At 38.8% G+C, this 14,798-nt stretch overlaps 1 protein-coding gene across 3 annotated transcripts in view; it reads left to right on the forward strand.

Annotated features, from left to right (window-relative positions):
• The window catches only part of DENND6A (DENN domain containing 6A), a 61,534-nt gene that overhangs the window by 30,429 nt on the left and 16,307 nt on the right, over positions 1-14,798 (forward strand). For all 3 annotated transcript variants that reach the window (XM_047691381.1, XM_047691390.1, XM_047691399.1), the window contains 3 exons: positions 6,514-6,636; positions 7,133-7,228; positions 10,241-10,335. In XM_047691381.1, coding sequence (XP_047547337.1) covers positions 6,514-6,636; positions 7,133-7,228; positions 10,241-10,335 — 314 coding nt within the window. The remainder of the gene's footprint in view (positions 1-6,513; positions 6,637-7,132; positions 7,229-10,240; positions 10,336-14,798) is intronic.

Consider the following 14,798-nt stretch of genomic DNA (forward strand, 5'->3'; position numbering starts at 1 on the left):
AAGTTGAACAATAATAGGCTCACACAGCGCTGTGCCAAGTGCTTAGTGTCTGACACTCACCTTAGTGACAGCACTCTTCATTTTGTGTGTGGAGGGCTTACGTTGTACATTTATTCATGTGAATAAAAGTTTAAATGTTTATCACTTATATTGAAGGTGATATTTTTATACCAAGAGTGAGCTTGAGAGCAAAGGACTGAGACCTGGAAAGATGTTTGAAGCTGAGTTGCAGAAATGCAGTTCAGGGACGCCTGGGTGGCCCAGTTGGTTAAGCATGTACCTTCGGCTCACGTCGCGATCCCAGGGTCCTGGGATTGAGTCCCACATTGGGCACCTTGCTCAGCAGGGAGCCTGCTTCTCCGCCTCTCTGCCTGCCTTTCTGCCTACTTGTGATCTCTCTCTCTCTCTCTCTGTCAAATAAATAAATAAAAGATCTTAAAAAAAAAAATGCAGTTCAGTGTAGGCACTCATCTCTCTCCTTGTACCAGGTCAAGTCTCATTTAGCTACCACTAGTACATGGACCCTGACTTTGGTGTCAGCTCTCTTGATCACATAGTCTTCTCATTCAGTTTTTAAGTTGGGCTTAGAATTGAGGGACAGTTCTCTGTTGAAAGAAACACATTCTCTTGCCTAGAGTCAAGGACATTTTACCTGATGATACTTGCTATTGGTTCCTCATAGTGATGCAAGAGGCATATCAGTTATGTGTCGTCATGTTCCTCCTTGCCCCCATCTTGAGAACGAAGCCATCTTGGCTTTCTACCCCATTGGCAGAGTAGATAACAGCTAGGGGTGTTTTGTGTTTCAAAGACTGTAAAAGTCTATTACTATATAAAATGTGTCTGATATCATTGATATGTGTTAGTTTCTTTTAGCTTTTAAGATTTTAACAACATGCTATATCTTTCTGGAAAAAAGTTTATCTAGTTATTTACTTGCCTAGTTATTTATCTAGTTATTTACTTGTCTATTTATATATGTATCTATTTATTCATCTGTTTATTTATTTGGAGTAAGTTTCTGATTTTTTCTAGGGGATAACTCTTTTGAGGGAGGCAATGGAGCTTAGCATAAAGCATGGCACTCCAGAATGGGGACATGAAAGTAGTGCTAAAAAATACCCTGTAATTTCCCTATAGACCCTCATTTTAGTAATTTTATACTGCAGTTAATTAGATGCCTACCACCTATATTTATTAAATTTAGAGCTGGAGACAGGGTTTCTTTCTTGAATATTTAATACTTACCTCCCCAATAAAACTTTTTGTAATAGGTATTTCTAAAGTAATACAGGGGTTTCAGAGAATGCTCTATCTTTTAACTCTCTGGTGTCTGTTTATGCCCTTACTGATTATATTTCACAATACTTCTGAGAAAAAGTAATTTGCAGCTTTAATGGCTATTTATAGGCACGCCACTATTAAATATATACTTAACACACACACACACTTACCACTTTTCTATAAATTTGTGATTGTTTCAAAATTTTATGTAAATGTATATGTAAGTGTATATGTGCACAGTATATGTAGTTATATATACATATGTGTATATATACATATAAATTTGAAACAGCCACTAATTTACAGAAAAGTAGTAGTATAGTTCAGAAGACTACTTCCTCATACCACTTGATAGTCAGTTGGAGACCTGTTGTCTCATCATCTCTGAATACTTTAGTGTCTATCTCCTACAAATAAAGACACATTGCAGTCATCAGAATTGTGAAATTAATGTTGATAAATTAATACCGTTTAATTCAGATGTCACCAGTTGTCACAATACTGTCTAGTTCAGGATTATCTGTTGAATTTACTTGTCATGCTTCTTCAGTCTCTCTCCTTCAATCTGGAATAGCTCCTCAGTCCCTTTCACACACCTGAACTTCTTGTGGATTACAGGACAGTTACTTTGCAGGAAGTCCCTCAGTTTAGGTTTGTTTGGGATTTACTTGAGATTAAATGCGAGCTCTGTGCCTTTGGCAGGGACTTAGTTTGCCTTGTTACTGATAATGTTCACTTTGTGGTGTTCTCCAAGCTTCTCAATGATAAACTACTCGTTTTCCTTTTGTGATTAACTATTTTGTTGGGAGGCACTTTGAAACTATGTATATGAGTTATTTATTGCTATGTAATAAATTACCCCAATACTATGAGGCTTAAAAGAACAAATATGACTTCATACAGTTTCTGAGGGTTAGGAATCTAGGAACGGCTTAGCTAGGTGGTTCTAGCTCTAGATCTCTTACGAAGTTGCAGTCAAGATATCAGGCAGGGTTTTAGTCAGTTGGACAAGGGGGGTATGAGGGGGTATGGAGGATCTGTTTCCCAAAAAGGCTTACTTACTTGGCTGCTGACTGGAGGTCACAGTTCCTTGTGGTTGTTAACAGGAGGGCTCATTTCTAGCCATGTGGAGCTGTCCATAGGGCAGCTTGAATGTTCCCACAGCTTTCAGAGGTGATCCAAGAGAAGGCTGAAGCCACCATGTCTTTTATGACCTAACCTTCAAACTTGCATACTGTCCTTATTCTGCTCATTACATGTAAGCCATTAATCTAGTTCACAGCTAAGGAGGGGAGAATTAGGTTCCATGTTTTAAAGACAGTGTCAAAGAATTTGTAGAAATATTTTAAAACATCATGCTATGGATATCTGTATGGACTCTTGGTTTCCTGTTTTATTCAACAGGTTATTAAAGTCCATTATTCTCATTTGCTATTTCAGTTGTCCCCAGTTTGGCCAGTGAGACTTGTCTCACTTCAAGTTGGCCTCTATTTTTTTTTTTTTTTAATATATTCTTGTCATTCTTTAAATACTTACTTGCTTTTGTGTATAAGGAGTTCCAGGCTTGGGACACCTGGGTAGCTCAGCTGGTTAAGCATCTGCCTTCGGCTTAGGTCATGATCCCAGGGTCCTGGGATAGAGCCCTGCATTGGGCTCCATGCTCAGTGGGGAGCCTGCTTGTGTTCTATCTCTCTGACACATAAGTAAATAAAATCTTTAAAAAAGAAAAGATGGGGGCACCTGGGTGGCTCAGTGGGTTAAAGCCTCTGCCTTCAACTCAGGTCATGATCTCAGAGTCCTGGGATCGAGCCCCACATCGGGCTCTCTGCTCAGCATGGAGCCTGCTTCCTCCTCTCTCTCGGCCTATTCTCTGCCTACTTGTGATCTCCATCTGTCAAATAAATAAATAAAATCTTTAAAAAAAAAATAAATAAAAAAAATAAAAAAGAAAAGATGTTCCAAGTTTGTCTTTTCGTGTTTAATTTAAAAAATTGATACATAATTCACATACCATAATATTCACTCTTTCAAAGTATACAGTTCAGTGATTTTTACTATATTCAGAAAGTTGTGCTTCACTACTCTCTAGTTCTAAACTATTTGATCACTTCAGGGTGGCTCAGTGGGTTAAGGCTTCTGACTTCGGCTCAGGTTATGATCCCAGGATCCTGGGATCGAGCCCCGCATCGGGCTCTCTGCTCAGCAGGGAGCCTGCTTCCTCCTCTCTCTCTGCCTGCCTCTCTGCCTACTTGTGATCTCTGTCTGTCAAATAAGTAAATAAAATCTTTAAAACATTTGATCACTTCAAAAAGTAACCCTGTTCCTAGTGGCAGTTAGTCCCCATTTCTTCCTTCCTCCCCAGCCCCTGGGAATCACTAATCTACCTTTTGTCTCCATAGATTTCCTATTCTGGCCATACCACATAAATAGAATCATAAATTATGTGGCTTTTTGTGTCTACTTTCTTTTACTTAGCATATCATTTTCATGGTTTATACATGCAGTTGCACGAATCATTACTTCATTTTATGATGTTCCATTGTGTGGATATACATTTTGTTTATCCATTAATCCACTGAAGGACATTCAGTTTTTACTTTTTAGCTATTATGTGTAATGCTACTATGAACATTTGTATATAACCCTTTGTATGGACATATGTTTTCAGTTCTCTTGATTTGAAGATTATCTTGTGTGTTTCCTTCCCTGGTCCTGGAACCTGGAATCAGCCATTTCTCCAAAGAGCCTTGGCTTTATTTATTTATTTTTTTTAAAGTGGAGAATAAGATTCAGAAGCCAAGGTCTGGGTACTACTTGTGCTCAGTGCTATTGGGATATCATTGATTTTAGGCCCTCTCAGTGGACAGAGCTAGGAAGTATATACATATTTGTAAGGGGATGCATGCAAACACACTCATATATAATACATACACATTTTTGCATATGTATTTATTTCCAAATCTGTATATATTAAAAAGCATAAAGTCATACTACTACCCCCAATTCCAGTCCTATAAGACAGGGTTCATTCTAGTTTTCTCCCTTTCTATATTTGTATTTCTTTTCCCTTTCTGAGGGACTACCTCCTATTATCCTTAATTAATTTATTTATTGGATCAGTCCCTATTAGTAACCAGTCTCTCATCTCTGCTTAAACTCTCTCCTCTATGCAAATATTTTCTTACTCCTTTAGGGCTTTGACACTCCATACCCAGCTGCCCTTCTTCATGGATACCTTCCTTACCTTCTCAGGCTCTGCTCCATGCTAGATTGACCCTCCCACGCCATTTAGGCTTCTCTTTTGTACATTAGGCCTCCTCTCCAAATGGGTGCCATCCTTACTTTGCTTGTGATCTGGCTCCCAATGCTAGAGAAGCCCCCACAGGAATGCCCTCCATACCCTGCTGTGCTCCTACGCCTCTTTCCAGGCCACCTCTCCCTGTGAACACCCTATTTCCCCTGCTCTTATGTTCCAGCATGGACAGCTTCAACGCACTCTGGTTCTGACACTCCACACCAGGCTGCCCCTCTAGGCCTCGCATAACTTCTTGCCCTCTGTCATCCCAAACCAGATCACCTCCACACATGTACATCTTCACCACATTCCAGCAGCCCCCCAGAAAGCCACCTCCTCCACGTGGATGTCTTACAAAGGTCCTCACACCCCGCTCTGAGCCAGCATGTCTTCTTTCCCTCCTGGCAGAGATGCCTACCATGCACCCTGTCTGCTTTAGGATTCACTGGTTTAGGAAAGAAAGGAAGAAGAGCTCCTTTGCCTTATCCTTGAACTGTTTATTGTTTTGTTTTTGTTTTTTCCTTGCATTTCCTTCACATTTGTTTTCTTGCCTTTGAATAGTTAAAATTAACTTTCCCTAATTTCCATTTCACAAATCTGTTTTACATTTTTTAACTTACATGTTCTTCCTTCCTTCCTTTCTTCCTTCCTTTCTCTTTCTTGTGTGTGTATATGTTTTCAACTATGAAGATTATGGTTTTTATAAGTAGATACTCTCTAATCTACTAGGAAAAATCGTTACTCTAACAGGAGGAAATTACTAAATAAGTATACCAAATGTCTGAGGCAAAGTAATGTACCAGACTTGTGTCCTAATAGGCTTCCACCTAATTCCAGGGCTTCTATAGAAATATGGAGCATTCTGTAAGGGAAGGATTTGCCCAGGAAATCATTGTATTTGGCATTAGATCTCCCCTTGTGATTTGTTTTCATCATTTTTTAATATTGAAAGCATTAGCTTTTATTTATTAATTTTTTAAAGATTTTATTTATTTATTTGAAAGAGAGAGAGAGCATGTGCAGGGGAAGCAGCAGAGAGAGAGGAGAAGCAGACTCCCTGCTAAGCAGGGAGCCCAATGTGGGGCTTGATCCCAGGATCCTGAGATCATGACCTGAGCTGAAGTCAGACACTTAACCTGTTGAGCTATCCAGGCTCCCCAAAAGCATTAGCTTTTATTTATTTTTTAAAAGACTTTATTATTTGACAGAGAGCGAGAAAGGGAACACAAGCAGGGAGAGTGGGAGAGGAAGAAGCAGGCTTCCTGGTGAGTAGGGAGCCCAACCTGGGGCTCAATCCCAGGACGATCATGACCTGAGCTGAAGGCAGACGCTTAACCGACAGAGCCGTGCAGGTGCCCCAAGTATTAGCTTTTAAATTAAGTAATCCAGTAAACATCCTTTGGAAAATTAATTTATCTTGCTTTCTCTAAAATATTTAGAATAGAAATTCAAATGTAGGGGTGCCTGGGTGGCTCAGTCGTTATGCGTCTGTCTTCAGCCTGGGTCTGCTCAGGGGGGAACCTGCTTTTTTCTCTCTTCCGTGCTTGTGCTCTCTCTCTCTCACTCACTCTCTCTCTCAAATAAATAAAGAAATCTTAAAAATATTGAGATGTAAGGAAGCAGTATTGATGAGATGGGCCTACCATATGGTACAATTTAATAATTATTCCACATGTTTTTATTATCTGTTAGCCATTTTGTGTGTCAGTATATTGCATTTAATTTTCTAAAAATTGGAATGAGTCAATTGGTATGTTTTTATATGTATAAAAAGGACTTACACATCAGTGTAGTCTAAAGAATTTGTATGTCACAACGGGGTACAAATAGGTGGAAGAATTTATATCAGTATGAAGTTTTTAGAACGATCATCTAAGAACTGAAAACAACAGAGTTGGATAAATAACACTTCTACTGTATAAAATACCTTTCAGGTGTTTCTGCCCAGTTTTCCTTCATAGTCAGATGCTTTGGGAGCTGGTCCTGTTGGGGGAGCCCCTCGTGGTCATGGCGCCATCACCATCGGAGTCGTCAGAGACTGTATTGGCACTTGTTAAGTGAGTATATTGGGTTCCTGACAGTGGTAGTTGTAGCATTTTTCCATCTGTGATATATTTGCACACAACCCCCTTTCTTATAATAAAGCTGTGCTCATTATAGTACCGTTTCATGGATGAGAAAATTAATTCAGGTTCCATGAGGACTAGAACCATGTTTTGGTTTTTCTGAGCAACACACCTTCATTCACTTAGACAAAGCTGGCACCTGACAAGTATTAGTTGCATGATGATCAGTGTCTAGTAAAAGACATATAACTAGGATATTGGACTGCCAGAACTTCTCCCCATGTCCAGTGTTCTTTCAGCCCATCATTCCACATTATTATGCATTTCCATTTGTCTTTCTGGTTTCCTAAAATGAGTTTGCTGTTGACTGAAATAAGTAAATTAATAATCCCATTGTGGGGATACTGTGTGTATTGATGTTTTATAGGTGTTGAGTAGGGCCTTTAATTTTGTGTCCTTTGTTTTAAGTGTTCTTCTTGCTCCACAGCTGTATTTCTCCATTAAAGTACTTCAGTGACTTCCGACCTTATTTCACTATTCATGACAGTGAATTCAAAGAATATACTACTCGTACTCAAGCCCCGTGAGTAAACAAAACAGCTACTATTGACCAAGTATTACCTGTATAACCAAATTATGTAAAATTAAATCTTGAACTTATTGGCATCTTGATTTTGTAAAAGAAGGTTTGAAGAGCTGCTTATAATACTTGTCCATTTCAGTTGTCAATCTTGTTTTCTTTGAATGATTTTATTTATTAGTGGAAGCTGTATTGTCATTAATAGCCATCTGTTTTCTTGCCTTACTCAGGGCCTCTTAGAGCATCAGTTATCTCTTGTTGATCTGTAACTTCCTTTACCTTCTTCCTCTTCATTGAATTAGCATGGAAACATGAAAGTGCTTCCCAGTATGTCAAAGGGGAAAAAATTATCTTACCCTTTCCCTTTTAGCTCTTGCTCTATTGCTCACTTTCTTTTAACAGCTAAATTTCTAAAATAACAACAACAAATCTCCATTTACTGTCTCTACTTCTTGGTTTTCTGGTTGCTTCTCAGTCCATTACAGGTTCATTTCTCCAGTGAAGTCATTCTTGGCCGGAGCCATCAAGACCCTCTCCCTGCCCGACCCCATAGGCACATTATTGCCCTATTTTTTTTTTTTTAAGATTTTATTTATTTATTTGACAGAGAGAGATCACAAGTAGACAGAGAGGCAGGCAGAGAGAGAGGGGGAAGCAGGCTTCTTGATGAGCAGAGAGCCCAATGCGGGACTCGATCCCAGGACCCTGAGATCATGACCTGAGCCGAAGGCAGCGGCTTAACCCACTGAGCCACCCAGGCGCCCCACATTATTGCCCTATTTCTTCTATCTTCCCTTTCTTATAACATTTAAGCCGTTGATCTTGAAAGCATTTTTTAAAAGATTTTATTTACTTTTTTTTTTTTTTAAGATTTTATTTATTTATTTGACAGAGAGAGATCACAAGTAGACAGAGAGGCAGGCAGAGAGAGGGAGGGAAGCAGGCTCCCTGCCGAGCAGAGAGCCCGACTCGGGACTAGATCCTAGGACCCTGAGATCATGACCTGAGCCGAAGGCAGCGGCTTAACCCACTGAGCCACCCAGGTGCCCCAGATTTTATTTACTTTTGAGAGAGAGAGCGAGCCCATGAGTGGGGGAAGGGGCAGAAGGAGAATCAGGCTCCTCCTTGAACAGGGAGCCCAGTGCAGGACTCGATCCGAGGATCCCAGGATCATGACCTGAGCCAAAGGCAAACGTTTAACTGACTGAACTACCCAGGTGCCCAAGCTTGAAAGCATTTTGATCCTTGATGCCACTCTCACCTGGTTTTCTGGTGTTATATCTCAGTCTCCTGTGCAGAGAGGTCTGTCTGCCAGCACCTTAAATGTTGGTGTTCTTCAGTTGTGTGTTCTGGGATCTGATTTCAGACTGATAATTCTTTCTGAGCAGTCTTTTTTTTTTTTTTAAAGATTTTATTTATTTATTTGACAGGGAACACAAGCAGGGGGAGTGGGAGAGGGAGAAGCAGGCCTCCTGCCAACCAGGGAGTCCGATGTGGGGGAAGGGAGCTCCATGCGGGGACAGGGAGCCCTGGACCCTGGGATCATGACCTGAGCCAAAGGCAGATGCTTAACAAGTGAGCCACCCAGGCACCCCTCTTTCTGAGCAATCTTATCTGTACCCATAGCCTCTGTTAAGACCCATATACTGACGACTAAAATTTATCTGCCTAGCCCAAATCTTTGCAAGTTGTAGACCTTTATGTCCAGGGTTTTGTTGTTCTGTTTTGGTTTGGTTTTTTTACCGTTTTACCACCTTGACATCTTAATTGCACTTGAAACTAAATGTATATAAACTGAATTCTTTCTGTTTCCTTGTTTTCTTCCCTAAACCTATGAATGGTACTACTTTTTACTTAGTTATCAAAAATCTAAATTGTCATAAATTTCTCCTTCTTACATGTCCCACATCAAGTTTTACCAAATTCTGTCAATTCAACACCATAAAATCTCTCTCATAATAACATTTGTTACCTGCTTTCTAAAAGTCTCTTCCCAGTCTTACTGTTTCCAGTCTTTGTCATATCTGCTGTTGCTTTCTCCCAAACCCCTTCCCCTCCTTGTAGGGCATCTTCCAAATTTCCCCTAGAGTGATCTTCCTACATTTTTCTTCATGTGACTTCCTTCCATTTGGTTCTCTAGTACCTTCCATTTGCCTACAAGGTTTTTAAACTTCTTAACATATTAACTTGGCACTTAATAAACTTTGTAGCATATTAACTTGGTACTTAATAATCCGGCCAGCACCTGCCCAGCTATTTTCATTTCTGACTTAATCCTTCTCCTTTTATGCTGTGGGAATGCTGATCTCTTTGTAGTTCTTCGAGCACACCATGATCCCACTTCATTGCTTTGCTCGTACTATTTGTTCTGGATTACCTTTACCTCACTTATCCACTTGGGGAAGAACTTGTATTCATTTTCCATATCTTTGTGTGAATATTATCTCTTTGGTGAAGCTTTGTTTTTTTCGTTTTGTTTTGTTTTGTTTTTAGAGATTTATTTGTTCTAGGGAGAGAGAGCATATGTGCACAGGCAAGGCAGGGAGGGGCAGAGGGAGAGGGAATCTTCAAGCAGACTCCTTGCTGAGTGCAGAGTCCTACATGGGGCTTAGTCTCAGTAACACAAGATCATGACCTGAGCTGAAAGCAAGAGTCGGATGCTTAACCAGCTGAGCCACCTGGGCGCCACTGGGGAAGCTGTCTTCAGCTGTCTTCAATTACCAAGTTTCTCCTTGGTAATTGTCGTATGTTTTATACCACCTTCTCTGTTTCCTGATTTTGGCATTGTAATCGGGTATGTATGCCTTTCTTTCTGTATGCTTTTAAAAAGACCGTGTCTTTTCACCTATAGTATACTTGCTTAGTGCTAAACATGGTGCCTGGCATATAGTTGTTACATAATGCATTGAGTGAAGGAAAAGATAATCTGTTGTTCAATCTAAAGAAATTATAAACTATTCTTCACTGGAACATTTGTCTTTTTCCTCACTTTTTTTCTCTTTTGTTTTTATGTAGGCCTTCTGTCATATTAGGAGTAACCAACCCTTTTTTTGCGAAAACACTCCAGCACTGGCCACACATTATTCGAATAGGAGACCTTAAACCTGCAGGTAAAGTATAAATTCAGTGTTTTGTTTTTAGTATGTTATTTGACTGAGCAGGTTCATTTCTTCCACTTTGTTTTCATCTCTTGATTACTTTTTAATTATGTTGATGGTAACCTTTTTGGAGGCAATCTAAACAAGGGTCTTTGGAGAAGAGTCTAACTTCCCACTAAAATGTACAGATTCTTATATGTGTAACCCAACATGTCCTCCTATCAAAAAATGTACTTCTAGTGTTGTAAACATGGAATGAATTATGACATAATAAAACCTCAAAAATTTGAGCAACTTTTTGTATACAGATAAGCCCAATTTAACAGGGATTTCCAACACTGCTTGAATAAAACCTTGTAGAAGCTAGAATTATTCAATTTGGTACAAAATTCTCTGCTAGGTCTCAAAAAAAGTATACATTTCTGTGATAGTGGTATTGATTAAGGAAGTGGTCAGAGGTTGTGCTTTCCTTGAGCAGTTACTTCCTTGAACTACTATTTTGCTCATAGTAACTTTTTTTTTTTTTTTTAAGATTTTTATTTATTTATTTGACAGACAGAGATCACAAGCAGGCAGAGAGGCAGGCAGAGGGAGAAGAAGGGGAAGCAGTCTCCCTGCTGAGCAGAGATCCCAGGACCTTGGGATCATGACCTGAGCTGAAGGCAGAGGCTTTAACCCACTGAGCCACCTAGGCCCCCCACTCATAGTAACTATGTAATAAATGATTTAAATGAGTAAATTAATTCAGAGATTGAAGTTTTGTTAACTTAGATGACAATTTAATGGTATCTCTGACATTCCTCACTGGACATTCCTCAATTTTCTACTGAATTAGTGAGACTTGAGATACTGGAAATATTTTTAAGTAACTTTATGATGTGTTACTTCTAAAGACTTATTTTGGTATATACAGGTATATTTCAAATATTATTTAATAATTTATGAGACATCCCTTCTGGTATATACATAAATCTAGATAGATATCTTAGACTCAAGCAGTAACAATTTATTTTTTTATTTTTAAAGATTTTATTTATTTTATTTGAGACTGAGAGAGAGCGAGAGAAAGAGAGCATGATCAGGGTGAGGAACAGAGGGAGAAGTGGACTCTCTGCTAGTCCAATGTGGGCTCGATTCTGGGACTCCAGAGCAGAAGGCTGATGTTCAACCAAGTGAGCCACTGAGGCACCCCAAGCAATAACAATCGAAGTCATATTATTTATGAACATTATTTAGACTCAATCTTGTGCTGAAATCCTTAGAAACCTTAAGAAATGGAGGAAAGAGTAAATAGCTTCACCTTGGCTGTCAGATCTGTGTCTTCTTAGGCAGAACATCCTCTTTAAGCCTCACATTCTTTTTCTGCTGGGAGATTAAACAGTTCCTGACTCATGACATTCTGTAAATGTCATAGTCACCTGCCATTTCACTGGTGTCCTCTCTGATTTAATGATAATTTAGAACACAGCAGTCACCAGAGTTTTAGCTATGAGAAGATAGGAAACAGTTTTTAAAATCTTAATTTAGTATTGACATTTATTTTTATGGTTTTGTCCTATTAATCTAGACTGATTAATTGTGATATAGTTGAGTACTGTTTATTATCTTTGTTGCAGCTTTAAGTAGAGGAACTTCTGCATAAAATGATTGGTAAAGTAGTGTGTTTAACTTTATAAGAAACTGTCAAACTGTTTTCCAAAGTGGCCCACCATTTTTACATTAAAAAAAAATTTTTTTTTAAATAAAATTTTTTAGGGGCCCCTGGGTGGCTCAGTGTGTTAAGCCGCTGCCTTCGGCTCAGGTCATGATCCCAGGTCCTGGGTTCAAGCCCCACATCGGGCTTTCTGCTCAGCAGGGAGCCTGCTTCCTCCCCTATCTCTGCCTGCCTCCCTGCCTACTTGTGATTTCTCTCTGTCAAATAAATAAATAAAATCTTTTTAAAAATAATAATAAATAAATAAAATTTTTTAAAGTTTATTTATTTGTTTGCTTTTAAGTTTTTATTTAAATTGCAGTTAGTTAAGCTACAGTGTAATATTAGTTCCAGGTGTACAGTATAGTGATTCAGCACGTCCATACATCACCTGGTGCTCATCACAAGCCCTCCTTCGTCCCCACCACCTGTTTCACCCATTGCCCACCCCCTCACCTGTCCTCTGGTCACCGTCAGTTTGTTTTCTATAGTTAAGAGTCTGTTTATTGGTTTGCCTTTCTATTTTTTTTTTCCCACCCATGCTCATTTGTTTTGTTTCTTAAATTCCACATATGAGTGAAATCATATGGTATCCTTCTCTGACTGGGTTATTTCACTTAACACAATATTCTCTATACCTGGGCGCCTGGGTGGCTCAGTGGGTTAAAGCCTCTGCCTTCAGCTCAGGTCATGATCCCAGGGTCCTGCGGTCAAGCCCCACATGGGCTCTCTGCTCAGCAGGGGGCCTGCTTCCTCCTCTCTCTCTGCCTGCCTCTCTGCCTACTTTTGATCTCTGTCTGTCAAATAAATAAATAAAATCTTTAAAAAAAAATATCCTCTACACCTAGGTTGGCACTTGAACCCATACCCCGAAATCAAGAGCTGCACACTCTTCTGACTATGCCCACCAGGCACCCCTAATTTTACATTCTTACCAGCAGCCCATAAGGGTTCCTGTTTCTTCACATCTCTGCCACCAGCATTTGATACTGTCTGTGTTTTTCATTATTGCCATTCAGGAGGTTTGAGATAGTGGTTTTCATTTGCCTTGCCCTAGTATTTACTAGGGCAAATGATGTTGAGCATCTTTTCATCTATTTGTTAGTTGTTCATATATCTTCTTGGATGAAATGTTGACTGAAATCTTTTGCCAATTTTTAGTTAGGTTTCTTATATTAATATTTAGTTGTAAGAGATCTGTATGTATTTTGGATACAAGTCTGTTTTTAGACATGTGATTCACAAGTATTTTCTCACAATATTTGGTTTCTTTTTTGTTTTCTTAATGGTTTCTTTTGAAGTGCAAAAGTGTTTCTTCTCCCCAGTCTGATTGAGGTATACTTGACAGACAACAGTGTGTCAGTTTAGGATGTACAGCATAATGACTTACATATATCATGAAATGATTGCCACAATAAGTTCAGCTAATATCTGTCACCTTGTACAGATACCAAAATAATAAAAGGAAAATAGTGTTGTTTCCTTGTGATGAGAATGTTCAGGATTTACTCTCTTAGCAGTTTTCAAATATAATCAAATATAATATAATAGTTAACACTGCTGTATAATCCTATACAGCAGTGTTAACTATAGTCTATAGTCATCGTGTTGTCATCATGTATCTGCATCACGTCGCCAGTACTTAATTTCTTATAGCTAGAAGTTTGTACCTTTTGACCATTTTCATCCATTTCCTCCACCTCTAACCCCTCAGTTTGAGTATCTATAAAAATCTGTTTAATTTTAATTCTAGTTTAACAGGTTTTTTTTTTTCTTTTATAGATTAGACTTTTAATAGTGTATCTAAGAACTCATTGCCCAATGCAGGGTCACAAAGATTTTCTTCTCCTGTGTTTCCTTCTAAGAGTTTTATTTATTATGTTAGCACCCACATTTAGGTCTATGAACCACATTAGTTGTTTTTTTGTGGCTTAAGGATCCAAAATAATCTTTTTTGAATGTTGCTCTTCAGTTGCCTTAGCACTTTTGTTGAAGACTATCTTTTTTCCTATTGGATTTCATTGGTACCTCTGTGGAAAAGCAACACTAATGCAGTGTCTTGGTTACTGTAGTTTTATAGTAAGATTTGAAATCAGGAAGTGGAAGTCTTTTAATAATGTTCTTCTTTTCCAAAACTGTTTTGGTTATCCTTGGTGTTTTGCATTTCCATACAAATTTTAGGATCACTTTGTTAATTTCTGCAGACAGCTAGCAGGGATTTTGATAGGGATTGTGTTAATATGCAGTAAATTTGCGGGATTTTGTTTTTGATGTTTTCTGATCTGGGAACTTGAGATGTCTTCCGTTGTTTAGGTCTTCTTTAATTTTTCTTGGCACTGTTTGTAGTTTTCTTTTTAAAGGTTTCTTTTGTTTGTTTTTTATTTGAGAGAGAGAGTGAGAGTAAGAGAGCACAAGCAGGGGCCCCAGCAGAGGGAGATGGAGAAGCAGGTTCCTCACCGAGTAGGGAGCCTGATGTGGGGCTCTGTCGTGAGCCAAAGGCAGACACCTAACCAACTGAGCTACCCAGGTGCCCCTGTAGTTTTCAGTATACAAGTCTAATTATGATGTTAGATAAAGGTTTTTCATAGATGTCCTTCATTAGATTGAGGAAGTGCCTTTCTGTTTCTAGTTTGTTGGGAAGGATTATCATGAATTGGTGTTGAATTTTGTGAAATGCTTTTTCTGTATCTATGGAGATTGTTGTGTGGTTTTTGTCCGTTATTAATATAGCATATTAATTGCATTTTGGATGTTAAACCAACCTTATATTCCTTGGATAAAT

Source organism: Lutra lutra, chromosome 1 (genome assembly GCF_902655055.1).
Source record: "Lutra lutra chromosome 1, mLutLut1.2, whole genome shotgun sequence".
Lineage (NCBI taxonomy): Eukaryota > Metazoa > Chordata > Mammalia > Carnivora > Mustelidae > Lutra > Lutra lutra.